Below are 26,906 nucleotides of genomic sequence, written 5' to 3' on the forward strand. Positions count from 1 at the left end.
GACCTTTTATGACATTAAAATTTTCAAATGACCACCGCTAAGGCATACCTAGAAAATTACAATGTCCCATCACTGGTGAACTATTTTTAGAATAGGCAGGTCTGTATTTAAAGTAATTTCCTTTTGCATATGTGATCCCGAAATCATCCTTTAATGATTTTATTTTTCCCTATTTGAAATTAAGGTTCAACTCAAGTAAAAGAATCCTCTCACAAAACACAAATCAGTCAATCAGCTGGTCAAAAACAAGTTTAATGGACACACAAAGAAGCTGTAATCAGTGCGTTTTTTTCCTTTTATCTAAACAAAATGTGATAAATAAACTAATCCCATGTTCGCTGAGTAAGAAAACAAAAGTTTGGTGAACTTCGAGTGCTTGCTGAGCTTGACCACACTTGACCTTTAACCTTTGAGAGAAGACATTCCGGCGCGCATGATCTCATCCACCAGCAGGATGTTGCTGGCGATCACAGTGCTACACACAAATACAAAAATATTAATAATAATAATATCATAATAATAATAATAATTATGATGAGGTCGCAGGTGTTTTAATCACCAAGAGTGAAGTAGTTGCTTCTTGACGCTGTAGTTGTCCCACACACCCGCCTCTCCCGCTACCATTGGCTCCCCTGAAAAGGGAAAAAAAAAAAAGGGGGGGGGGGGGGGGGGGTTGTTGGGACAACAACAAAACATTCAGTCATGTACCTGCAGCGCGCAAGTCCATGTTTACATAACGTGACATTCTCAATTGTGCAAAATTGAGAAACAATCAAGCCTACGGCAAGTTTGTTTTGTCAGCCATTGTTTTGGGTTCCAGAACAAAACTGGTTAGCTAAAAGTTAGCTTGTTGACAATGCTGTTCTAATAATGGGGTATTTTGCCAGAATCCGGTCCAACATGTTCTCAACACGCCTGGCAACTCTTTCCAATGTTTCATTTCCAGATGCAAAGCATTTGCGCTGTTAATTGTCACCTGTGCTGAGGTCCACGCCCACCAGCTGACCTCCGGACTCTTTGAACTCCGTTTGCAGCTTCAGAAGAGTCTCCTGAGGGTCATAGCCCGAGTTCTGGGCCAGAACCTGCGGAGAGGGGGGGATTCCTCAGTTAGTTGCAACAAGAGAGCAGAAAAACAATCTTTTGGTAGCGACCTTGGGAATGACGAGGAGGGCGTCTGCGAACGCCTGCACTCCCAGCTGGGCTCGTCCCTTCACGCTGGCCTTGTGTTTGATGAGCGCGTCGGCCAGGGCCACCTCCAGTGCACCTGCGCCCGCCACCACGCAACCTGACGGCAAACCGGGACAGTGTTTTTTTTTTTTTATTTCCATAAAAATATAATTCAACAATTAAGCACAAAAAATACATAAATGGGAAAAAAAAAAAAAAAATTATTTATGTATTTTTTATTTCCATTTTTTTGTACTTGATTTTTTAATTATATTTTTATTTATGGAAATAAGGTTGTTTTATTTTATTTTAGTTATGTATGTATGTTTTTATTTCCATTTCTATTTTTTTTGTATTATACATATATGTTGTATATTTTTACATTTTTTACATTCACTTTATGTATTTATTTTGTCAGTTTTGGTCCTCCATAGACAGCCATTTTAAGTATTTAAGCCCAGCTTAAGTTAGATCTCAAGAATAGGAAATAAAAACAACATATACATAAATAAATAAAATTAAAAATAAATTTAGTTTTTATTTCCATTTATATTTACCAACTTTAGGTATGCATATATAGTTTTTTTTCATTTCCATTTATATGCATTTATTTTTTTTATATCAGTTTTTCCTCACTTTGATTTATTTTGGTATTTTTAGTCTTCCATACAACTTACCATCCTCGATGGCGTTCTTGACGGCCCGCAGGCCGTCCCTGACGGCGTCTTTGATTTGCGTGAGCGTGTGCTTGTTGGGCCCTTTGACCAGCAGCGTGACCGAGCGCGGGTTGCTGCACTTCTCCACAAACGTGAACTTCTCCTCACCCTGCGATGGGAAGCGTCAACAGCTTTTACACGTGTCATGTTTCCGGTCAACACGTTTCTTTGTACACATTTGTGGTGTGGGAATTTTGAAATAATTGTTGGCGCGACTCACCAGCGTGTGCTCATACACCAGCCCGGCGTGGCCCAAACATTCGGGCGTCAGGTCGTCCACAGAGTTCATGGCGATGCCGCCGCACGCCAGCGTCAGCCTGTCGTGACATAAAAACACATGAGAGAAGCGCCAGGCTGCATTATCGCAAACATTTTTCTAGTGAAGCAGAGTGCAACACATTTTCATTAGTGTGGACTGATGATTGCCAGGCTGAGTATGTATTGAACTTTGACCTCTCCATGTTCCTCCTCTTGGCTCTGCGCAGGGCGACGATGCCTTCCTTGGCGAGGGCGTCCAAGGAGTACGGGTCGATGCCCTGAAGAACAACCAGAGAACGTTAACGCTGCACACAAAGATGAGGTCGCTGTCGGGTCGCTGTGGTGACGTGATGAATACATGTCGGGGGGAGGGGGCCCCCGCATGCAGAGGTACACGGCACGCTTTACTGTAGCACAGTCATGTGACCGGGAAGCGCCACGTGGCCGGCGCTTCCCGGGTGTTCGCTGTGCAGCCTCTGCGATTCAAACGTCGCTTTTTTTGCGGTTACCTTCTGGTTGATGACGACGAAGCCCTTGTCGCCGTCGGGACACACGCGCTTCTTGAGGTCGACGATCTTGCGCACGCGCTCGATGATGAACTTGCGCTCGGCCGCCACGAACTTCTCGCGCTCCTCGGCGCTCTTGTAGAAGAAGCCCGAGTTGACCTCGGTCTTCTCGTACTCCAGCGACACGTTGCAGGTCAGCACGAAGGCGTCCTCCACGCGCTTCTTCATGTCGGGGTGCCTGGCGCCGTGGTCCAGCACCAGGCCTCGGATCAGCCTGCAAATGCACAATCGCTCGTCATTTCCGACCCACAAGTACGGGGGTCTGCTCCCTGCCGCTCTTTAGTCTCATGTGGATCACTAAAAAATTATTTATATACATTTTGATTAGACAAATCATCGTTAACTCATTCACTGATTTTGCCAAGTATGCTTGTAAATTACATTTTTTCCAACGGCGCTAGATGGGGGAGAATGTGATTATGCTCCACTGTAAATGCAAACTTGGAAACAACTTTACTGATGCCCAACCACGAGTAGATGACATAAATTTCCCCATTTTATACAAAATAAACACAGTTTAAGAGTCCATGGGAGTAATGGCTGCATTTTGTGCAACCAACATTTTTCTACTGTTGATTATAAACGATCGGGACAAGGCAGAAAGGAGAGAGAGAGTCTATGCTGTCATTTGTCAGTTTCGGTTTAAACAATATCACGTGGGTATTAAAAATTATAAAATTTTCTGAAATGGCTGACAGCGAATGAGATAAACAATGATTTAGATAAAAAATGCAAAATTAAATATTCAAATGTCAGAGACCAAATTTCAAAGTTACCAGAGACACGAGGTAGATGAAAACTTTTTAATTACCAAAAAATGTAAAAAATTTTTTTTTTTTTTTTTAAGATTAAAAAAAAAAAAAAAGGGGGACCATAAAATGTCCCGAAAACGAAGAGGAAAAGAAGAAAATTATCATTAAAATCTCCAAGAAATTGCCAAAAATTTATTTAAGAAAAGACAGGAATGAAAATGTTCAAAAAGTAACCATAAAATGTCCAAAAACAAAAGAAGAAATCCCGAAATGACCAGAAAATGTCCCCCAAAAAGGCAGAAATTTATAGCAAAAAAAGCAGAAAAAAAGGTCAAAAAATAGCCATAACATGTCCAAAAAAAGGAAATAGGCACAAAATTACCATGTCCATATTGTAAAAAATGTCAAATTTATAGTAAAAACAAAAAGTCAAAAAATAGCCATATGACCAAAAAAGCAAGAAAGGCAGAAAATTACCATGCCCATGCTATTGTCAAAAAATGTCAGAAATTTGGCAGAAAATCTAAAAATGCATGAAATACAAAGCATGAAAAATGTACAAATATTTCAAAATAAAAAGTAGCAAAAGAAAAGGAGAAGAAAATGAATGTCGATGTATTGAATGCTGCCATGTTTTTGTGTTGTGAGGCATCTCTGAGTACATTAGACAAACACTAAAACACTGCTTCCTTCATCACAATGTTGAAATGTCTGCCATCTCCTGACACACTTTTAGTTATTATTTTTATAAAATAGCTCTTTTGACAGGAAAAGTCCCCCTGCACTACTTAACTGGTCTATCCAGGTCCGTCATATCCAAATCCTTTTTGGTAAACAATGAGCTAACGGTCGGCAACCACTCACTGTGTGTCGCAGTCCGTCTTGTGTTTCATCTCCATGATCTCCACCATGTACAAGTCGATGGCCTCGTTGGGCTTGGCGATGGTCAGCACGGCGTCCACCACCGCCTGCAGTGCATTCACAACATCTCAATCGAGCACGGAAACGTTTCAGCGCGCGCAAAAGTGCGGCACGTGCGAGTTTGCCTCGCGGCTGAATGCAAGTTGGTGAGAGTGCAACCTCAGTGAGGAGATCGGCCAGCTCGGCGTGGACTTTTGTCCTGAGGGAGGTCCGAGCGACGTCCATCAGGGTCTCTCTGTCCATCTGCCGCGTCACCTTCACTTCCTCCAGCACGGCCAACGCCTTCTCCTTGGCCGCGTCGAAGCCCTCGGCGATGATCCTTGGGTGAAGACCCTGATCGGTGCCCGCCGGCAGCTCGTTAGCCCAAACACGCAAACAAACAAACGAACAAGCGAAAGTGTGTACGGCACCTCGGACACGTAAAGGTCAGCCTGCTTGAGTAGCTCGCCAATGATGAGGACGTTAGAGGTGGTCCCGTCTCCTGTGATGTCATCCTGGGCGGTGGCCACCTTGGCGATAAGCGACGCCGTCGGGTGCTGAATTTGCTGACAAAAACAAAATGACACAAAAACAAATTCGAACCATTAAAACGGAAACAAACAACTGTTTGATTGATGCCATGGTCCTAAACAAAAGTGTTAATTTAAGGATTTCAAAAATAAAAAGGCTACTCTAACATGTTAGCCACGCTTAAAAAAATAAAATAAAATAAAAAGGGTGGGGGGGTTGGGGCACTGAAATGTGCATCAAAAGTGTTTAATTACCATCTCATGTAAGAGGACGTTTCCATCTTTGGTCAACTTGATGTCACCTGCTCCAGAAACCAACCTGCACACACAACAACAAAGCCATATTTAAATCAATCGGCGCCCCCTACACTGTTCAACCAGTGAGTGCATCCTTCCCCGTCAACAATGAACAAAATCAAAATCAGACAGCAAAGAATTACTTTGTTGTATTAGCGCCATGCATTGGAAAGGAAGGTCTTCTATTTGTTGGTATTGTAAAATTTTCAGAGCAGAAAAGCTCATTGCCACTTTTGCATTCTCTTGAAATGCACCCACCGCAAACAGCACCTTTGCCAGCTTCGTGTGTAGAACGCTCACAAAAAAAGGCAGCAGCAGGTTATTTTGCTTGTTTAACATTTGACTCAAAATTTCATAGTGGCAGACAGTATTCATAGAAGTTGTGGTATTGATGGAAGCAATTATGTCAGCGTTTTTTTTGCCTTGCTTATCTGTCTGGTCTTTGTACAATAATATGCATACGTCCTCAATTGGAGGTATATAGCGTGTTTTTTTCAAAGTTCACCTATCAGACTAATTCAGTTTCCTTCCTTGTGCTTGATCAAACTTGGTCAAGAAATGATGATTACGAGTCAGAGACGATGACGATGACGATGATGCTAAGTTTAGCATGCTAAGGCGGATCGTGACGGGGCAGGCAGGCAACGTGCGCCGGCACTGTGTTAGCATTTGTTAGCATTTGTTACGTGAGACCTAAAACAACTTCCAGTTACTTCACAGGAAGGAAAGAGGAAGAAAATTAGACTGAAACGTATTTCCTAAACACAGGACAAGAAGAAAAGTTTACAATTAGGAACCAGCGCCCAGAACTAATACGGCTAATAAGCGACTTAGCTTAGCTAGCTAGCTACTTAGTTTAGCCTAGCATTTACTCGCGAAGGAAAGGAACGTGGTTTGCGGGCGGTACCGACATCTTCATTGTGCCTTTGGGTCCCAGGTTGCTCTTGAGGACGTCCTGGAGCCCCCGGGCCGCGCTGATGTTGACCGCCAGGGCGGCCTGGGCGCGGGCCACCTCCGCCTTCGGGTTCAGAGCTTTCACGGCGGCCATGGCGAACGAAAGTGGCGGAATAGCAGCGCGGCCGTGAGGAGGACACGCCAGCCGGAAGCGATGAAAAGAAAGAAAGAGCCTTCCAGAAGGCTAACACGTGTTCTCCTGGTGCGTTCACTGAACAAGGCGAGGCTCGGACGTTAGACAACCTGATTCCAATGAAGTAATGCTGCAGTAGTCACATAACGTTTTGTTCTCTCTCTCTTCTTTTTCTGTCAGAACTGTAGTTGCTCTCATTTTCAAACTTTTTGGGGAAATAATTTATTGGCTAGCTATTTTGTCAGCCTTGTTTTAAAAACGAAATCATGGAATGGGTTAGAATGCTCTATCTATTGACATAAATAATTTTTAAAGCTATTTTCACTATTTTTAAATTGATGAATAAGTTTCACTTAAAAAAAAAATGAGGATGCAGGTTGCCAAGCAACCATCAGGTTGAATTTGTGTACTGTGAAATAATACAAGAGGTGTGTTGATTAGCGGTTTAATTTCATTATGTACAACTAAGTCAGTCAAGCACAGCTGATCACACATTTACCACAGTTCCACCTTCCTCCAGCCAGGAAGTGCTAACAGCAGCCCTGCCACCACCCCATTAGCAGCTCAACAAAGGCAGTAAGAACACAAACAATCCTGATCAAATCATTAACAAATTCTACTTTTTGAGGAGCTTCCACGTTTCACGGAAAAACTATGAGCATCACCATGGAAACCAAAGCGGGATTTATTCTCCTGTTATCATTCCAAAAAAAAAAATCAAGTTAATCAGTAAACATTTCTTGGGGCGTCAGAGGTCTTCCTCAGAGGAGGATACCACGATGAAGATGATGATGCTCAGACGTTGGAAGCTCACACTCCAAGCAAAGTCAAGCGGAACATTCTGCCGGCGCCGCCGGCGCCTCCTCTGCACGGGGTGGCACGGCTCACTTTAAGGGCGAACTCTTCAAGGGAATCATAACTCGAGATTCCATGTGCTGAATGAGCGGCACTGCAGGAATAAGCCAAACAAACGCGTCTCACCGTTACGTGAGCTCATAGGTCTCAGACGCATTTCAATTTCATCTTTGTCACGTAGCAGCCGTGACGTGAACGTGAAGTCAACCCACCTGTGTAGTAGACGACCTCGTCCCATCCTTCTCGCTGCCAGGCTGCATTTCGGATGTTTTCTCTGGATTGAAGATCTTTGTAGGCTGAAATGCGATCACAAAAGTGAGTAAGTGCTGCAATCCAATCAAAACCTGAATGCAAAGTCATGTGGCGCTCACCCCACAAGTGGTGAACTTGGTACAAACTTCCGATCTGGGAGAAAAACCCTCCCACGGCTTCCTGGTTCTGCTGGCGAATCTCGATGGCGCGCGCCCTGCGGAGAGGAGCGGAAGACGAGCGTCACGCGACCCGCCGAGGCGACGCCTACCACGTGATTAGTTCCAAGACAGACGGACGGACGCCCAATCAGGTGTGACGGCCATCCAACCCTGCTGATGCTCATATGATGGCTTTGATTCCAACAAATGCAAACGTTCACTTCCAGCCGAGGTGGGCAAAGTGAGGCACGCGGGCCACAAACCGTTGGGGGAGGTTACGCTGCTCTTTCCCCATCGACACAAAATGTCATTTTTATTACATTCTTTTAGTCCTAAATAACGACAATTTCTTCTCTTGAAATAATTGCTTCATTGATCTACTGTGACTATGAACTATTAGTAAAATGAAGTCCAAATACATCTATGACACGTTTTGGAATTGTGTTGAGACAAATACTTTTTTTGGCGGTCTTACTTACCTACTGAAGAGTTACGACTGTCTCAACACAAGTCCAAAATTGATCAAAAACACAAAGGTGAACGCAATAGATTACATGTTTACACATTTTACTCAATAATGGTTAATTGATTATACTTAATCACTTATTGTAAATGCAATTGAAGATAAGAATGAATGATTCTTGACCAATCCAACGTGGCCCTTGAGCAACAAAGTTTGCCCGCCCCTGCACAACAGCAATTAATAAGTTTGGAATTAGAAGGTCAGTCACGTATCGCGTAACAATTAAGTGACGTCGGCCATGCTACTTCTTTCATTTTTCCGGTCATGCAGAGATTGTGAAGCTTTTAAAATACCGTCTACTCAAACATCTGCAACAGTCTGCAAAGGCAATACAAAAAGCATCAAATGTTCATCACGCGATGATGACAAGTGGATGAGATGTCAACGGAGGTGGGACAGTCTCACCAGTAGTTGCCCCATTCGATCATGGTGCCGGGCTGCAACATAAACAAAAACAAAGGGCGTGGCGTCAAGTGATGCATGCTGGGAAGCGGGAGGGAGGGGGCGGGCGTTACCCTGAGCTGGTAGGATCGCAACTCGTAGATGTTGGGCCCGGCGCGGGGAACCGGCTCATTCCAGAAGCTGAACTCCAGCAGCAGCTGATTCCTGCGGGACAGCAACATTTTCCCACGCTCCCGCCGGTACTCGGAAAACATCTGGCGACACGTACAAATAACAACAACGCAAGTTGGCTGCCATAAGGGATGCGTTGAGAATCCCGAGTGAATCCACCCTCAACATTAAAAGTAGCAGGAAACTGACAGTCACTAGAAAATCAAATCCATCCCATAATTCACAACAACGCCAATCAATTGACCCGTCAATTGACCCGGAAGTCAAACATAATCCCTTGCAATTTATATTCACCTCAAAAATTGCTATCAAGCAATGAGGGCATGAGCAAATGACTCCCAACACAGCCCAAGTGTAATATTGGCAGAGGTCAACAGGTGGCGCCTTACCTCGTTCTGCCTGAGTTTGCTCATGACTTCTGTGAGGGCCGGGTAACCTCCTCGATATCTCCACAAGTGCACTGCAACACATCAAATCAATGTCAACATTCAGCAAACACTGCCAACACTGATGACATCAGTCAGGTCATTTCTTCCGCTTTTTATTTGTACTCAAATTTGCAAAGTTTGCTTACATTGTTCACATTTAACATATTATCAAAGTCAAATTGTTATCCCTTATTTGAGATAATAAAGAATGCAGAATGTTGCAGTGGCTTCCAAACACCTTGAGATGCGTGTCAAATTCCTCCCATGACTGCCCTTGTATTTCAAATCAAAGAATAGAAAGGCCGTTAATCCATTAACGCCTCCCCACAAATGAAAACAATTTTGGTGCATTTGTTTTGAATAAGTAAAACTAGTGCTCACCAATGTTGTACTTGATTAAAAAAAATGAGTAAGGACATGATTGAGTAGAACAAAGCAATAAACAGTTTGTGCATCAGGATTTATTGCATTAGCATGCTGGATCTTCTGCTGTGCCCACCTTGGCCTCCAGGAGGCAGTATTGCATAATACCGTCATGTAGACGCAAACCAAAAATAGACTTCTTCTACTCAATATCCAATATTGGTCATTTTTCGTTTAGAATAGAATATATATGCTGTAGATATTGTCAATGGTGTAATACTTTATATGTTAGCATTAAGCTAGCAAGTTAGTTTCCAGTTTTTGTTTTGGGTTTCAGTTTTGAGTAAACTTTAGCCGTCAACTAGGAGTGACCCGAAACAGGCTGAAACGGCTTTTTGGATGGTACACTCACTACTTAACAAACTGCAGCTTTGTTGTCAAACGAGTTCACTGCAACCACACAGCAGCCAACGCGTGCGCGTGTTTGTCAGCAGAGTTGGCGTCTGACCTGCCTGATCCTGTTCTCCATACCACGTGTTCCATGTTCCGACGAGTTCACAAGGGTATTCGGGGTCGGCGTGGATGGAAGGCAACACCCCCTCACTAAAACACGCACACACACAGTGAACAGTTGACCGGTTCAGACTTGTGTGCGAGTGACGAGAAAACTATAGGACGTTACCATAGTTGGTTGTAGTCGTCCAGGCACTCGGGCTTGACGTTGTGAACTGCAAGAATGAGAAGGAAAAAAAGCTTTTATGGACAGCGTCCGAGGAACGTGAAGATTGTGCACGGCACGCCACTCACACTGGATCTTGTACAGGTTGTTGTCTTCCTTCTTAGCCAGCAGGTGCGAGTGGGCGTCCTTGCGCGGGTCCACCTTCCTCACAAACAGAGACTTGAACCAGCTGTCCTGCAGCCCGGATAAACTCCTGGCACACACAACTCAACGTCAATTTGCTTCTCACACAAAAACTCGTTTTTCAAATTTGGACTTTATTCTCGGAAATGCATCCTCGTTCTTCTTTGGATGTTAGAGCTTTAGGAATGCAATCTGTCATGTTTTTGATACTATTACACTACTATGCTCCTGTATTTGAATGTTGCTTATTCCAGCAGTACTAGGAGAGCAAATTCTTTTTTTGGGGGTGTTTCGTGGTGTCATAAGTTTGGGAAGCACTTCAAGAGGACATGTAAACAAAACAGTTAGGATGACACTTCATGCATCTATCGTTCATTAGCAATAAGAAGCAAAGATACACGCTACTCTAATCATGTAAACTGTTTAATCACGTGACTCCTGAAAAACAAGTTTGTGGTCGTCCACTGCATCACCAGTCACAAGAAAGTTGACACGTCCATATTTTGACCTTGAACGCACTTTGGCAGTCACGCAAAGTTTGTTGCTACTCGTCCACATGACAAGAAGAAATATTTCAAGAAGAAAAACGACTTGCTGGTGTCAAATTTCAAGTCTGGTTTATAAAAAGTCAGCACGGTGGCTAACGAACGACGTCACAACAAGCCTGCTTTAGCTTTAGCCGTGGAGTCTAGCCTCAGCTTAGCCACCTAGCACACTGCAGCTTGACATTGATGCGACGCCGCAGCAGAATACTATAAATCGCGTTTGTGCGGCGGCCCCGGCTGAGTTGCGGTTGACGGAAACTCACCTGGCGGAAACACGAAGCTGTCCGCTCGTGGAGATTATTTGTTGCGACGGTTTGACGCTCGTCAGCAACTTGGGCACAGTGTGAAGGACTCGCGCCGCCATCTTGCTTCAGGCAAACGGCACCGGCGGACGGAAACACACCTGGACCAAAACTACTTCAAATGTCACACAAGTGTCCAAAGTTCTTTGGAACTTGCTCCTACACAATGTACATTTGCACAAATATATTGTCAGTTTTCTGTTAAAAGAGATTATTCTTCTGAAACACATTACGACTTTTGAATGAGATAACGTCATACTGCAATGTGTATTTGAACACACAAATTAATCATCCCACATAAAAAAAAATATAAAAATAATTATTTAAACTGTGTATTTTAAAGTGGTGACCACCACCTGGCGGTCGAGAGGGACGAAATAGAATAGTTTAATTGTTCAGAAAGTAAATTGGCTGAATTTCAACCTCTCTAACTTTAATTAAATAATCTCCCATTTCTGTTCACATCAATGAAAGCAGTTTGTTTCATCAAAATAAGACTTAACAGTTTTGACTACGACATTAAATACGGACCAAAACAGGAAAAACAATTGTAAATAATGCACTTTTGAAATAAATTAAATACTGCTCTCTAATTGCAATATTTTTGACTAATCATCATTAAAATAATTTGTTGCAACCCTAACACAACAAGCAAAAGAAGAGACAATTAGTTCATCTTTTTATTGTAATCTTGGCTTGAGTGATCATCAGGACACGAACATAAATATTCCAAGATTCCCTACCTACACTGAAACATGGAACTAAGCCAGAAAAATTACTTTTCAAACACCTTGTTGAAGGTCCAGTGGTTAGCACGCCTCCCTCACAGTTTTGAACTTCCAGGATAAAATCTATTGGCATGTTCTACCAGTGCTCAAGTGGCTTTTCTCTGGGTACTCCAGCTTCCTCCAGCACTCTAAAAATCACAATCGCTTTATACAGACTTCATTGTGTGAATGTTTGTTTATATGTGCCCTGCCACTGACTGGCGACCAATCCATAGTGCACCCACCTCTCACTCAAAGTCAGCTGGGGAAGATTCCAGGATGAGGAAAGGCGCTACTCAAACCCTACACATGAATGTTCAAACCATCCAAAACGTTAATGTGACGTCTCTGCAGAGATGTTCAAGCTTTGCACTTTGTGGACTAAATTCTGGCAATCAGCGTCAAGGTCGTCCAACGGCTCCAGGAACTGGGTGCCGGCCACCCGCTTCCCTGTCAGCGGGTCCACGGTGCGACCCACTTTGTGGACCACCTGGGCCAACTCGTGCTTGACGTGTTTGGAGCGCGGCTCGACCAGTGCCTTGAGCAACACCACGTCGCCCACCGTGCACTGCTGCTGCGCGTCGTGCGCAAAGTAAGTCTTCCTCCTGTTGTAGTACTGACCAACACCAAGACAAAGACAAACAACCAGTTGAAACGTTTGCATGTCAACGGTCACTCTGGAATTGTGCACATAAGTTATTAATGAAAAAAAATAACACCATTATGCATGTTCATTTCATGACATCATTGCACTCATATGAGGAGCCACATGTAGACATTTCTTTCCTTAAAAAAAAAAAAAAAGGCAATTTTCCGTATCTCAACTCAACTTTATTTATAAAGCACTCTAAAACCAGCATTGCTGTATACAAAGTGCTGTACAAGTACATGGAACAGAAATTAGTCAGTAAGGTAAGCGAAACAAGAACAACAAAACAAACAGTATACTGTGTTCACCTTTAGCAGGTATGGGTCGAGGACGAGCCTTGTGACGCGCACTTTGGCGGTCTTGACCATCTTGGTTCCGATGACTCTGCCGATGATCCACTTGGCGTGGACGGACGCCTTCTTGACTGACATTCTGCCTCGACTGCTTCTGCTTCAAGTAATAATAAAAAAAATAAAAATAAAAAAAGTCAGCTTTCATCACCCCTCCTTTTGACGCGACACGTCGCGCTAATGCTAATGCAGCTAACGTTAACGATACTATCGTTAGCCTCGGCTAACACAGCCACATTTATGGAAACGGCGGCCGGTCGTCAGGGGACCGTAACCACGTTAAAGGTCTACATGGGACGCGACGAACAAACTTACCGTTTGAAAGAACCACTATGAGGAACTAGAAGGTCACACAAGACATCCTGGACGTGTTCCTAACTTCCTACTCCTCTTCACGTTGCCATGACCGGCCCCATTTGATGACGTCATTACGGCAAAGGAAGAGGGACGAATTCAACGGCGTTTTTCATTCAAAACTCCACAAACACTGGACCAAAACCGCCATGAATTAGTTACTAAGCGACAAACATTAATGTAATTATGACAACTCCAACAAAAACAGTATCTTGTAACAATAGTGAGGCAGCACACTTCCCAGCATCCTTTGCAGTGCTCCTTGCAAAGTAGTAAACAGTCTATTTGGTGCAAGTGTATTTGTGAGGTCTTTGTTGATGATGGAGCATCTGAGCTGAAAGTGCAGGATGGACAAAAAAAAAACAAAAAAAAAGCTTGAATGTTGGCTGAAGTGAGGAGCGTGTTGCTTGTGTAGCAATCTGCAGAATTAATCTACATTCTATTACCACTCTGGGGAATAAAGTGACTGAAGATCTTCAACGACTGTCATCCTTTAACTAAATATGAGGGCGTAATATGTTCATATCACAACAAAAGCAGGATTAGAGGGGGGGGGGGGGGGGGATTTTAGTGGTTGGGAACGTCCTCAGTCTTGACAACTTGTGGTATGAGATTTTAAGTACAGGATTTTTTTTAACAAATTCTCACCTGAAGAGTGCTTTTAAAACAACCACAGCTAACAACACAAAAAAAGTAAGACAACAGCAGAAACAGCATTACAAACTTGTGCATCATTTAAGAGTTGCTTTTCAAAACGTGCTAAACGTTTCCAAACAAATTTGATGCGCTGTTAATTGTGTTGCTAGGTCCATTCTTGGAAATGGTAATGTAGCAAGAAAAGTGCCGAGTGGGCATCAAGTTGGCACAGCAGTGAGTCGAGCAGACAGGAAGCAGCGCCAGGAACTTCCCGCTTGGCTTGGAGAAGCGAGCGGCGCGAACGTGGCGGCCAAACCTTTGCCATTTAAGGCAGCTAGCACCAACCCAACTTCTTGCCTTCCTTCTTTCTTTCTTTTTCTTCCTCTTTGATGACTTCACTGGTGGAATCACGTCATCACGCGCGCTCGCGCACACGCCAACTCATTATTGCCGTTATCACACTTGTATCAAATATTACAATATTTATCCGCACGTAATCTCCCGTCTGACACAGTGCAAATATTTGTGCAGCATGTGACGTTCCACATGTATGTTATGTTTCTAATGACAACACGCTAAGCTCCTTATCACACGTCTGCTACAATAACTTTGTCTTCTTTTTATTCATGCTCACATTTCAAGATGAAGCCAGCGGCGGCCAGCTGGGAATACTTTTTAAGAGATCCAAAAGTGATGATAACCATAGAAAAAACGTCGGGGAATGCGGATGATTTTGTGAAAGTGTTTCACATTTCAGTCTCCTTTTTAATCACTCTTTTGAAGCCTTCCCAGCAAACAAAAGCATAATTCGCACTGTCTGGAGGATGCAAGTCACATGATTAGACTGCCTGACAGGGAGACTTAACTTGCAGCTTACCAAATATGGTTCCTATTAATGTCTCCATTCTGCTTTGGGTGTAGGTTGGGGGCGGGGCTAAGTGCGGAACAACAGGAAACACATGAAGTCAATCAAACAACAGTCGAGAGCTCAACAACAAAGTCAGAAGACATGAGACTTTTTGAGACTCCAATTGAATCAAGTGAGAGCAGCGCAATGCGTTAGTGGTTTGCACATTCGCCCTGTAGTGCAGACGTTCTCGGTTCCAATCTTACTTTGTAGACTGGGGTCGTTAGCCTGATGCTAACTGTGAGAAGAAGAAACCACTTTCAGGCATTATCATCCATCCATTTTCTTGACCGCTTATTCCTCACAAGTGTCGCAGGGGGTGCTGGAGCCTATCTCAGCTGGCTCTGGGCAGTAGGCGGGGGATACCCTGTACCGGTTGCCAACCAATCGCAGGGCACACAGAGATTAACGACCATCAACACTCACAAGCACACCTAGGGACAATTTTGGAGCACCCAATTAACCTGCCATGCATGTCTTTGGAATGTGGGAGGAGACCGGAGTACCCGGAGAAGACCCACGTGGGCATGGGGAGAACATGCAAACTCCACCCACGAAGGCTGGAGCCTGGACTCAAACCCGAGTCCTCAGAACTGGGAGTCGGACGTGCTAACCACTCAACCATTGTGCCGCCAGGCATTATCATGTTAAGCTAAAAGGTAAGCGGAGCTGCAGTGTTGGCACAAATTAGGGTTAGCAAACAATGTTGCCTGCTTGTGAAAATCACGTAAACAATCATGTTCAAGAGCAAGTTAAGGTCACAAAGAAAATCACGTTTGAGTTTACATGTGATTATGTCATCACTCAGCTTGGCTTTGTCGCATTCCGCTAAGTCACACAAAAGTATTGGGACACCTGCTACAAAAGTAATGGGACAAGCACTCAAAGTGAAAAGTCAGTGTGAAGTTTATACAAAAGTCAAAATCAGACTGATTGAAAGATTGGACGAGTTGAAAAGGACAAAACATCCCGCCCACCTCATCCTGACGTTTGATGTGCTGTTGCACGTCTAGGCGGATCAGCACCAGCCCGTTTGGGGGCCCTAAAGCGGGTCAGAGGCAACAATGTGTTCGCTTGAATTAAACAACCACGCATCAAGTCCGGAGGGATTGAGAGATATGACATCATCTCTTGCCCCCTCCCTCCCAGGTATCAGGGAGGTGCCTGAGGCGCGCCGCAAATCCTCGGGCTAGAAGCCAACCTGCTTCTCCTTTCAAACTGACATGTGAGCAGTCAGCAAGAACAAAAGAGGCCAAGAATGAAAAACACATCCCAACACCTTGCGCAACACACGTGCCAGCAACAAAATCAGAAATCACCTTCACGCTTGTTCACGTGCTGCTCGTATTCCAATCTGGTGGCGGGAGCACACCTTTTACTGTACAGTGTGTGTGCATGACATCACACGACATGAGTGACTCACGTCTGCTACCCGACTTGTGAAATGTTAGAATAACATCACACTCGTTAACATGCTGACAGCGTTTGATTGATGATTGATTGATCTTTTGTAAGGGCACAAAAAAAAAAAAAAAAAAAGTTCAGCACAATTCCAAATTGTTTTCTTGAAATAAATTGTTTCAAGAGAGCGCGACAGAACCCGTCAATGTTTCATTTCCTTCCACATGACTGACAAAAAAAGTTAATGATCGAAAATGTCGACGTCACGAGGAAACTTTACAAGTTGGACACTGTGCGTTTTCACTGGCCGTTGCTGTAGAAAACCAAATATTGTGCAGACCATGAGTAGACCCCCCCCATCACCACCACCCTGCCAAACAACCCCCCCCCCCCCACTCCGTTCCACACACACACACACACCATCACGTTAACGTGTTTACAGAGTGTCGTCATTGCACGCGGCGGCCAGCAGTGTTGTTCGCACGCGCGCGCACACTCGTGCTGCTGCTCAAGCGGGGCCTTCAACATAAAGCTCCACTTGTGACATTGCAAATAAACTTTTCATTTCAGAAAAGGGTTTAAAGAGCCTGAAATGACAGAAAGAAATCAGCTGCAATCTCGAGTTTGGCACACACGTGTTCATGTGCGGAGGTGGCTAAAGGAGCCATTAGGGCTGCAACTAATGATTATTCTAATAATCAATACATCTGTTGATAGTTTTGTTTGATTAACTGTTGAAGTGTTTTTAATTTTGTGTGCAGTCATGTGACTTTATGGCTGCGTTTGGTCAAAACTCAAAAGGTGTGAAAAACATACAAAGTACAAACAAAACCAAAAGTTGTCAGCAGAATGAGGAAATACAGTTTCATCTAGTTGTATCACTTCTTATACTTTGATATATTTCTTGGAATCAATACATCATATTTAAACAAAACGTATACCAGATGAAAGACCAAAATCTTGTGTATATTTTTCGTATTCATGTCATTTTCGTACTTTGTGTCGGTGCAGAGTTATAAGCCATTAAATAGAGGAAGTGAACATCTGACATGTTGTCCCATCAATGGGTAAGTTGTCACACTATATGGGGTAAGATGTCACGTTGGATTTTGCAACTAATAAAACAAGGACAAAATTATTCTTGTTCTCCTGTTTTGTTTTGTTTGTTTGCTTTTACAGCCAGAGAAATTGTTTATCATTGATCTTGACAATTTACTATAGTCATTGAGCAAACTTTAACGTAAAATATTATGAAATAAATTAAAGTCCTTAGGAACGGCAGGCATGTAGGTCATAGCTCTCAGCCTCAAATGTCTGTTTTGTTTCCCTTAAACTGGAAATTTGAGATTAAACTAGTATTCCACTTTCTCGGTGCGCCCTCTGGTGGAGAAGAAAATTGCAATGTGACAACTTACCCGTGATACGACTCGCCCCGGTCTCCCCTACTCAAGTAAAAGTATAAAGTATGTTGCTATCAAATTAATTGTTTCATTTTGTCCCACGGGGTCAGCATGCATCCCCTTATCTTGGCAATGTGTGATTTTTGTGAGCTCCGATAAGTGCGTGAGAGATTTCTGCGAGAGGCCAACGCCAGCGACGATAACACTTCGAGCTTTGCTGTCAGATAAACAACAAAAACAAATATTCAAATGGAGTCTTCAAGGCAGCAAATGTGACATCGCCGCTACAGAGGAAAACAAACACATGACACACATTCTTGTGTCGTTGACCACTGCAGCTGAAATGTCTCACGGACGCCAAGATAAAAACGGCCAATGGCTGGCCAAGCGTCAAACGCGCAACCAACCGGTCGCCGAGTTAACAAACACGCCGAGTGGCCGCCATCATGAAGGAATTTTCGGACAAACATGAAATCCTCCACAACAATAAACTGACAAGTTGAGACAACTGATGGCTGACGTAGGCGACCAATCCTGCTGATGTTGCGTATGCATTTGATTGACATCAGCGGCACTGAGGGAGTTTCATGGAGGTTTCGGCTGTTTGATCTTTTGCATATTACATAGACGCCTTCTTAAGTTATTTTTCAGATCTTTCAGAAAACACAAAAAATTGAACCATTTGCATAATGAGGTGATGATTAAGGCAAAAAAATATTTTTTTTTTGCAAAAAAAAATGACAGGCAATTATTTTAAAAGGGTGACATATGCAAATATATGTTACACAATCAAAATATATTCTTAAATATACTTGCATAGAGGCTCTTGTATGTAACTTGAAAAACTCATTCTTAAGTTGAGGTTCCACTTCTACATTTGAAAGGTGACGGCCATTTTGACGCATGGGTTTGAAGAACAAATCCGAATGTTGGATAATTTGAAGTGCAAGTTGTCAGCCAATCAGAGAAGGGCATCCCAAGGTAGGACGTGAGACCAAATGATCCGCTGACAAATCATCAAGCTGGACTGTTTGACTCGAATTTGAACGCAGTTTTTGACCATGTTTATTTTTATAGGCGATCTCACACAAACGTTGAGCATTTTTCCTCATAAAAAAAAAGTAAATTTCTATAGAAGCCTTCATCTGATGCCATGTCAATCAAATTCAGCATGGTGCACAGACTGCCATTTTGTGGAAATGACTGATTAGGGATTGAGAATGACAACTAACTGAAAACATCACTCATTCTTTCTTCCCTGAAGTGGTTTTTGGTGGACATTTGAGGAACAATTGGGTCCATTGGTTGAAGACTGAAAGTTCGCAGCTCAGAAGCGGGAGGCGGACGTGCACTGCTAAGTACTGCTGCCCTCAGTTAAATGTAGGACTTGTGCGTCAATATATTTACAGGATGTCATCCTAATCATCATTGTTTGGACTTCCTTCACTTGAGCCGTCCTGGAGTCAATATTTGGCCAGGAAACTTTCTGGACCTGTACAACTGGACTGCGACACCAAAAGCACTTCCAAACCCACCACATCTCACCCTTTAGCAACCTTTACAAAATGGTGGCCATTTTCAAAATGGTCACCATCCAAACACTTCTGAGGTTGCGGGTTCCAATCTGCATGCAGTTTGCGTGATTCTCTAAATGCGTCCTGAATCAGTCACGATAGATCAGTCAACCAAACGCAACCCTAATGAGGACAAACTGACGGATGTTCAATCGGAAAGTGTGAACTGAGTCGTCTTTGTGTCATGTTGCTGCAAACGTTGTTGGACTTGTGCTGTTTGTTTGACTTTGGCGCTCTTGTTATTGTTGTTGTTAGCATGTTGCTAAGCTGCCGCAGCGTGATGGATGTTGTTGCTCAAATAAAGCTAGTCATGAATCAGGAGACTTTCCAGCGTGCGTAATGGCGTCCGATCCAATGTCGGTCCGCTTGTAAAAGGCGCCACCCATCCCCCAGCTCCGTTTCCTGTTGCCACTCCGGCTGAGCATGAACCCGCCGCCGGGTCGCCAGCGGACCCAAGTGGACTTGACTGACACTTTCAGCACCTGTGCGAGTGAATGGACAGACTCATAAACGCGTCTAAGCTGACTCACGCGCTGTCATGGCACACATGAGCAAACCCTGGGGAGCAAACCCACTACCCCCCGAAAACACAACACACTCAAGACCACCGCCGCAAAACAATAACAAAGCAATTATAACAAATGACAAATGTTGATTTGTGTGGACACATGAAGTTGTGCACATGACAAAGTGATGACATACATGTGACGACCTGACATGGCGATGTGATGGCCTGTGACGACATGTACGACACGTGACATGACAGCACTTAACTGATGGTGACACGGGTGTCGAATAGTTTGAAGCCATATGCTAAAAATCCAAAGAAAATGCAAAATCCACATTCCGGGTTTGATGCAGTTGCAAATTAGGAACAAGTCGTCATTTCGCTATGCAAAGGAATGTGCGACTCCAAAGCCAGCAGACGTTAGCTAATGTCTATATTAAGATGCAGGGGCAGCCCCCCCCGTAACCCCCGCCCACCTGATACCGTCCACCCATTGGGCAAGAATGACGGTACAAATGCAGAAAGCATGCAGACGTCCAGGAAAACACGCATGCAGGCGATAACGCTGACAAAGGGCAGACCTCGGCAAAAGTGCTGCTAGCTTAGCATGTAGCACGCATGTAAATGTTGGCCTTGACGTATCAGCAGTGGAATTTCTTGCAAGCATTATTGCCCAGAAAGGTCGGCGTTGCTCGCTGATCATTCCCATGACTCATAAGGACAAAACCCCCAAAAACCCCAAGAGAGTTGAAACAACAGACAATCTTAGCAGTCAGCCTTACATAAACATTGAACACAGACATCATTCATCATGGTGTCGCCACGTAACACGGCCACAAAAGTATTGGGACAGCACTCCAATCAATCAATCTATCTACGGAGCTGTCACTCAATCAGAAGATGGATGACACTTGGGAAGGATGAGCCAGAAAGTCTGACAACTGCAACCCACCACGACACGTTCACAACTGCCCGATAGCTTTTACGTCGGGGTGTCAAAATTAATGTGTTAATTTTGAGTTCAGATGGTGACAAACAGCAACGCGGGATGGAAAGTGGAAGTGACCGCCACTTCCTCCGTGCTGGCAACACAACTTTATTTGCGAGCTTTACGACACAATCTTCACCCATGAATGGACGCTCTGTCACGCTCGCTCGCTCAGAACAAACGCGCGCGGACGACATCTCGAGGTGCCGGAGATGCCGCCGCGTCCGCGCACGCGTCTGCGCTGGCTCGGACACGCCAGCCCGCGCATGCGTGAAGGCGACAACCCGCGGCTGACATGTTAACGCTGTTGACTGCTGCAGGTGTGACTGCCATGATGTCACACTCACTCAAGGATGTGAACGCAGTGGAAAGCTGCCCTCACGCACACACATTGTAGTGAGTGCAGCAAGTGTGTTTGTGCATGTGAATGCTTTCAGTGTTTGTTAAGAGTTGAATGAGGCCCTTCTGTTCTTTTTGGCCACCATAAGAGTTTTTAAGTACCTGAGCCGATTCTTTTGCTTTGACTTGAGAAAAGAGCGCTACATGGTGGCAGCTGTCTCAACTTACTTGACAACAGGCAAGGCTATGACTGATAGGATGAGTGAAAGCTCTTACTGGCTTGGCCTCCTCTCAGAACAGACCAAGAGAAACATTCAAAACCTGCAGGATTCCATCCCAAGAGGACCAGGATTGGGGAAGGCTGATTATAAAGGATATTTATAGGGCACAATTTTATCATTAACTCATTGACTCCCAACCATTTTCATCCCTTGCATCCCTTGACTCTAACTGTAGTGGCTGATTTTGTCCACTAGATGGCGCAATGAGGACCAGGACATGACACTGTGAAGTTTGAGTGAAACCTCCTTGAAAAAGAGGCCACACTTGGGTAAAAAGTAATCAATCAATCAATCAATCAATCAATCAATCAATCCATCCAAGTTGTTCCAACAGTGACGTCCAATTTAAGTTGTATAAGTGTAAAGCAAAAAAAAAAAACATTCATCACATTACATTACACCCCCCCCCCCCCCACAAATTTCAGATTGTGTATCTGATTTTCAACACGATAATCAATACCTGTGAACCTCTTCCAAATAGTCGTTATTTTGAGCTGACCTCAAAGTGTCGTCAAAAGGTCACACACCTTGACCCAACAGCTCCACGTTGCCACGCAGTCGGGTGACTGCTGTGATTGTCTGTTTCCTTTTCTGACATCATCGGAGACGTCGCAAGCTTGTAATGTTGCAACGCACGCACACACTTAAACTGAACACACACGAGTTTGAACACACACATGGCTGCAAGCCAGCATATACTTTCTTCGTTTCGTTCTTCTCCTGAACTCAGCACATAGTTATGCCTTGACATCAACACGACTGAGCATACGCACAAATTCATCGCACATCAAGTACGGCTCAAGTAGCATGTACACACACACATACGTGATGGCTATTACGTCGGGTTTGACTGAAGTCACATGACCTCACGTGCATTCTTGTAAAGCTAAGCTTGTTAGCTCAAGCTTGCGTTTGATCACAAACACTGTCATCGTCGTCATCCTCTCCATCTTCATCACCGTTAATGTTGGACCCTGTCCAAGCACGGGTTTGAAAGCATAACCTCCAGACTGTGAGGCTAACTTGCTAAACACTACCCAACTGTGTTTGCTGCTCTTATCACAGACATGATCAAAATCCATCCACCCACCCATCCAACGTTATTGATATAGCACCTTTCATACATTAAAATGCAACTCAAGGTGCTAAACAATTAAAACATCCATAGTACAATAAAAAGAAAAAACACCCATTCCCCACACACATACACCCCCCCCCCCCCATCCCCCCAAAAAAACAGCGGGGCACAGAGAAACCATGTGAGGAAAGGCACGCAGGAAGCACTGGAGCTAAAAACTAAAAGACAACAAGCTAAAAACAGTTAAAAGCTAAAAGAAAACAGAATAAAAGGGAAAAGCAAAGCTAAAAGACAAGATGACAAAAGAAAATGGGAACTAAGAAATGAAATAAAAGGAGTTAAAAAGATCATCCATCCATCCATCAATTAATGCTGGTTGTGGTCCATTGGTCTCTAAGTCCCCACTTAAAAGTCTCTCTTCCCCTCAGATCCACCTTCCTAAACCCTCCTCACTCCAGTAACCCCCCCTCCCCCCCCCCTCCCTTCTCCATGCTCTCAAAGTGTTTGGCAGCGTGAAGACAAATAAAAGTGTGCAGTGTGTGTTTGTTTGAATAAAGTGATCCAATGTGTTTTCTTTGCTTGTCTATCTTGGTGTGAGCGTCTGCGCTCCAATTAAAGAGTCCCGTCCGTCTAGCCACTTCGGACCCCCCCCGACGGGCCCCCCTCAAACCCCCCCCCCCCCCCTCACCCTCCTTCTCCGTGAAGGCCCGCTGGAAACTGGACGGGATAAAACGGGCTGCGTCTGAGCGGGCCAGGACATTTGGGAGGATGGTCGGCGGGATGTGGTGCTGGTACCTGAGAGGCGCGGGCCCGCTGGTGGTGCTGCTGGTGGTCCTGGCGTTGTGCAAGCCCTCGCTGCAAAGAGGTGAGTCGTCCTCACGTCACGGGTCACACACTCTGATACAACTTAACAACTCCAGTCAAGAATCAAGAAGTTCTAACGCCGTTGACTGGTCTTGCTGCTTTTTTCTTCACATCTGCAAATATCACATGCAGGGTTTAGTATTCTCCACATTAAAGGGACAACCACTCATCAATTAATGGACAAGTAATCGGTTCTAAAATTAATCAAAAACTATTTTGATGGATGATTAAGCATTAAGATCTTCTTGAACTTTCTGTCGACCTCCATGAACGCAGACTGATTGCGTTTGTCAAAATAAAATATTTGCAAGCACCTGATTCGACCTCGCAAGGTCATTTTTTGCAGATTTTCTGATAAAGGTAACAGACCAAACCAGCGACTGCATCATCATCAATTTATGTTTCTGAATATTCTACACTGTCAATTTGAATTAATCTCAATAATAGGATGGTAATTTAAAAATGTATGTTGTTTTTTTTTTTTTATTAAATTCACTGATTACTCCAAAAAATAATCCAAATCATAATTAATTGTTGCCATCCTCTTAATATTTATTCATGTATCTGCTGAGTCTTACCATTGGCTTTTGGATGCCTTTTTTGATTGATGCATTCAGTTAGCAAAATTACTTATTTTTTTGGTTGGGCCATTCAAATACTCGAATCGTCGGCCAGAACCACCGCAGTTCCAAAAGCAATTTTTTTATTTTATTATATTTTTTTGCTGTTTGTTGGCCCCTCAACATGGTAAATAGCAAACCATTTTGATAATTTTAGATGTGCCCCCTGGCCAGTGCCCGTCCTGACTATTGTGTACCTCTGTCGGTGATGTTTGACAGTCAGTCCGGCAGGTTGTCAAGCACCAATCAGGAAAACGGATTCTCTCACATTTCACATTGCATCATTCATTTCACAACTACTTGAAGTAGATTGATCACACACCAGGTGGACTTCTCCAGTAAGTCAACGTAAGCGAGGTTTATGGTCTGGCAGAGTCCTGGTAGGCTTTGGGGAATGGGAGGGGAGGGGGAGGGGGGGATCTGGGGCCACACATTTAAATGCAACAATACATGACGTTACAACGAGGTTCGTCATTCACATGCTTTGGGAATCCCTGCAGACCGGCATTTTTTTTTCTTTTACAGTTGTACTTTTCCTTTTATAGCAAACTTTCTATTTATGGAGCTCGGCTTTCATCCAACACAACACAGCAATCTCAATTAACAGCAGAAGGGAAAACATGTGTTCTTGATGAGGGCGAGGGCCTTTCTGCACTTAGACCACTCGGGCTCATTTCATGAACACACGCACACATACATGCACACACTCACATGTGATTACAAACTGCTATTTCCCAATGAAATGTCAATAAGAACTGATGACTCATACATTCTAAATATTCGAGTTTATAAGAAACTCAATTTCCAGCCCGTAGTTCTTGATCCTGACTTGAAGCTCGTGGTAGTGTCTTCCTAAGTCATCTGATTTGACTTCAAATGGACTCTGTGTACAGGTGTGATCTTACCAGCTGGTGCTGGAAGAGCAGCTGGAACTGGCACAGGTGCTGGAACTGGGTTCAGTGCAGGTGGAACAGGTACTGGATTCAGACCAGGTGGCCCAGGTACTGGATTCAGTCCTGGAGCTGGAGGCTTTGGCCAAGGAGGTGCAGGAGGTTGGTGCTGTTTGTCTTATTTAAAAAGAAAAAGAATAAACCTTGTCTTGACATTCACTCTCTGTTCTAAAACTGTATCGCTCAGGTAGCTTTGTCGGCCAAGGACCAGGAGGATTTCAGCCTGGTATCTATGGGGCAAGCAGTGGTGGAGTGGGAGGTGGACCTGGAGGTTTTGGAACTGGTATGACAAATTCAACCAAAATGATGATTCCCATTTCATGTGGTGTGATTGTCTAAGAATACTTTTTAATATTTCAAACCACTTGTTACAGGTGTGAAGCCTCCAAAAACAGGTAAGGCTTTCTGCTCCTGCTTGTGAGCAATATTCTCGAACTGCACATCAATGAAGTTAGTTATGTATTGAGTGATCATGGCACTTATTTCAAATTTGACTGAAGGTGGTGCCTATGGTGGCCAAGGAGGAGTGAGTGGAGGCTTTGGACCAGGACAAGCAACTGGGGGTGGAGGTCTGGGTCAAGGTGGACTCGGATTAGGAGGTCCTGGAGGTTATGGAATTGGGCCTGGGGGGCCCTCTGCTGCTGGTTTGGGTCCAGGAGGTCAAGGGAGTGTGGTCGGAGCACTTGGATCACAAGGTGCTGGTCAAGGAACTGGAACAGGCTTCCTACCTGGAGGTTCGTTAAGAACTAGTCATCAGATGGAAGCAATGTTGCAATGTTAAATGGAAAACAAATCAAGTTTGCTTTTGAGTCAGGTGGCTTTGGAGGAGATTACGGCCAAGCAGGCAGTAGCCAGTACCCGGGACTTGGTGGAACCGGACCCAAACCTCCTAAATCAGGTACCTGATCAGTAATGTATGTTCACTGCTTCAAAAACAGGAGTTTAACTGTGATTGCGATAACAGGTTACAGCCCAGGGGGAACGGGATTTGGACCTGGTAGTGCAGGGATTGTACCAGGGGGTGCTGGAGTTGGGCCTGGAGGAACCGGATTTGGACCTGGAGGTCCAGGATTTGGACCAGGAGGTGCAGGGTTTGGGCCTGGGGGTGCAAGATTTGGACCTGGTGGTGCTGGGGTTGGGCCTGGAGGCGCTGGATTTGGGCCTGGGAGTGCAGGAGTTGGGCCTGGCAGTGCAGGATTTGGACCTGGGAGTGCAGGGGTTGGGCCTGGCAGTGCAGGATTTGGACCTGGAGTTGCAGGCGTTGGGCCTGTTGGGAAGAGCGGTAGCAAAGCATCAAAACAACTTCCAGGTAAATTCCTTTCAAAGACAACCCGTTATTTTATGAATCTAAGAAAACGCTTCAATTTATATCTGAAATATTTTTTTGTTGTTGTTGCTAAAATTGGTCTATGCTCTCATACAGGTGTAGGTGTTCCTGGACTGTACCAAGGTGGATTTGCACCAACTCAAGGTATCCTAAAACAGATTTTAATCTACAAAATCATTGAGAGTGAAGCAATCCCGCAAACAAAACATCTGTCTTCCTCATTTCCCTTGGCTAGATTTTGCAAGCCGAGGTGTTGTCCCTGGTGTGGCAACTGGAAATGGACTTGGGCCGCAGACAGGTGTGAACTCGGACTTGAACTATGTCATTGCTCTGTGGGGTATATCTTCACAAATTCAAGTATCGTCTTCTTCCTTGCAGATGGCGGAGTAAATGGCCAAGGTGCAGTCAGTAAGTGAAACCAGCTGTTAAAACGGCAAACAAAAACTAACTGAAATTATCCACAGTTTCCTAGGACAACTAAGTTAATAATGGATTTCTCTTCTAAGATGGTCGAGGACAGCAGCTGCCAGGGGTTTTTCGTGGGTACCCACTCATATCACCCAAGTCAGGTAACTAAAAAGTCTGAATTAGAATCCAATTAGGGAATAGTTACTTCATACAGACAGACCTAGAATGCGTTTTTACTTTAACAGGAACAGGGAAGTCGAAAAGTACAGCCAAAGCAGCAGCCAAGTATGGTAAGGGGCAGGGCACTTTGGGGTGGCATGGCTCAGTAGTAGAGTGGTCATCTCCCATCTGTGAGGTTGTGGGTTTGATCC

At 44.2% G+C, this 26,906-nt stretch overlaps 3 protein-coding genes across 9 annotated transcripts in view; all 3 read right to left on the reverse strand.

Annotated features, from left to right (window-relative positions):
* Window positions 1–234: 234 nt before the first annotated feature.
* Window positions 235–6,340, reverse strand: cct6a (chaperonin containing TCP1, subunit 6A (zeta 1)). The gene is made up of 13 exons (XM_077504862.1): window positions 6,098–6,340; window positions 5,145–5,208; window positions 4,791–4,925; window positions 4,540–4,713; window positions 4,324–4,427; window positions 2,651–2,921; window positions 2,337–2,419; window positions 2,104–2,200; window positions 1,845–1,992; window positions 1,152–1,285; window positions 977–1,082; window positions 560–632; window positions 235–475 (listed from the first exon to the last, which is right to left on the reverse strand). Exons 1-13 carry the CDS (start codon window positions 6,232–6,234, stop codon window positions 403–405), a joined length of 1,599 nt encoding a protein of 532 aa, XP_077360988.1. The 5' UTR covers window positions 6,235–6,340; the 3' UTR covers window positions 235–402.
* Window positions 6,341–6,704: 364 nt separating this feature from the next.
* On the reverse strand, window positions 6,705–11,254 carry LOC144006157 (protein NipSnap homolog 2-like). Its single transcript, XM_077504863.1, has 10 exons — window positions 11,096–11,254; window positions 10,233–10,357; window positions 10,108–10,153; window positions 9,934–10,028; window positions 9,024–9,094; window positions 8,577–8,717; window positions 8,467–8,498; window positions 7,500–7,594; window positions 7,341–7,424; window positions 6,705–7,222 (listed from the first exon to the last, which is right to left on the reverse strand). The coding sequence occupies exons 1-10, from the start codon at window positions 11,194–11,196 to the stop codon at window positions 7,158–7,160; spliced, it is 855 nt and encodes a 284-aa protein (XP_077360989.1). The 5' UTR covers window positions 11,197–11,254; the 3' UTR covers window positions 6,705–7,157.
* Window positions 11,255–11,800: 546 nt separating this feature from the next.
* Window positions 11,801–26,906, reverse strand: part of mrps17 (mitochondrial ribosomal protein S17) — a 41,037-nt gene continuing 25,931 nt past the window's right edge. For 2 of the 7 annotated variants that reach the window (XM_077504690.1, XM_077504688.1), the window contains 4 exons: window positions 24,756–24,917; window positions 23,162–23,343; window positions 12,859–13,000; window positions 11,801–12,517 (listed from right to left, as the gene is read on the reverse strand). In XM_077504690.1, coding sequence (XP_077360816.1) covers window positions 12,236–12,517; window positions 12,859–12,981 — 405 coding nt within the window. In that variant the 5' untranslated portion in view covers window positions 12,982–13,000; window positions 23,162–23,343; window positions 24,756–24,917 and the 3' untranslated portion in view covers window positions 11,801–12,235. Of the gene's footprint in view, window positions 12,518–12,858; window positions 13,001–13,215; window positions 13,642–23,161; window positions 23,344–24,755; window positions 24,918–26,906 lie in introns of those variants that run through there. The other 5 variants (XM_077504691.1, XM_077504689.1, XM_077504692.1 and 2 more) reach the window with 4 other exon arrangements.

The sequence above is a fragment of the Festucalex cinctus genome, chromosome 18 (assembly GCF_051991245.1).
Source record: "Festucalex cinctus isolate MCC-2025b chromosome 18, RoL_Fcin_1.0, whole genome shotgun sequence".
In the NCBI taxonomy this organism is placed as follows: Eukaryota; Metazoa; Chordata; class Actinopteri; order Syngnathiformes; family Syngnathidae; genus Festucalex; species Festucalex cinctus.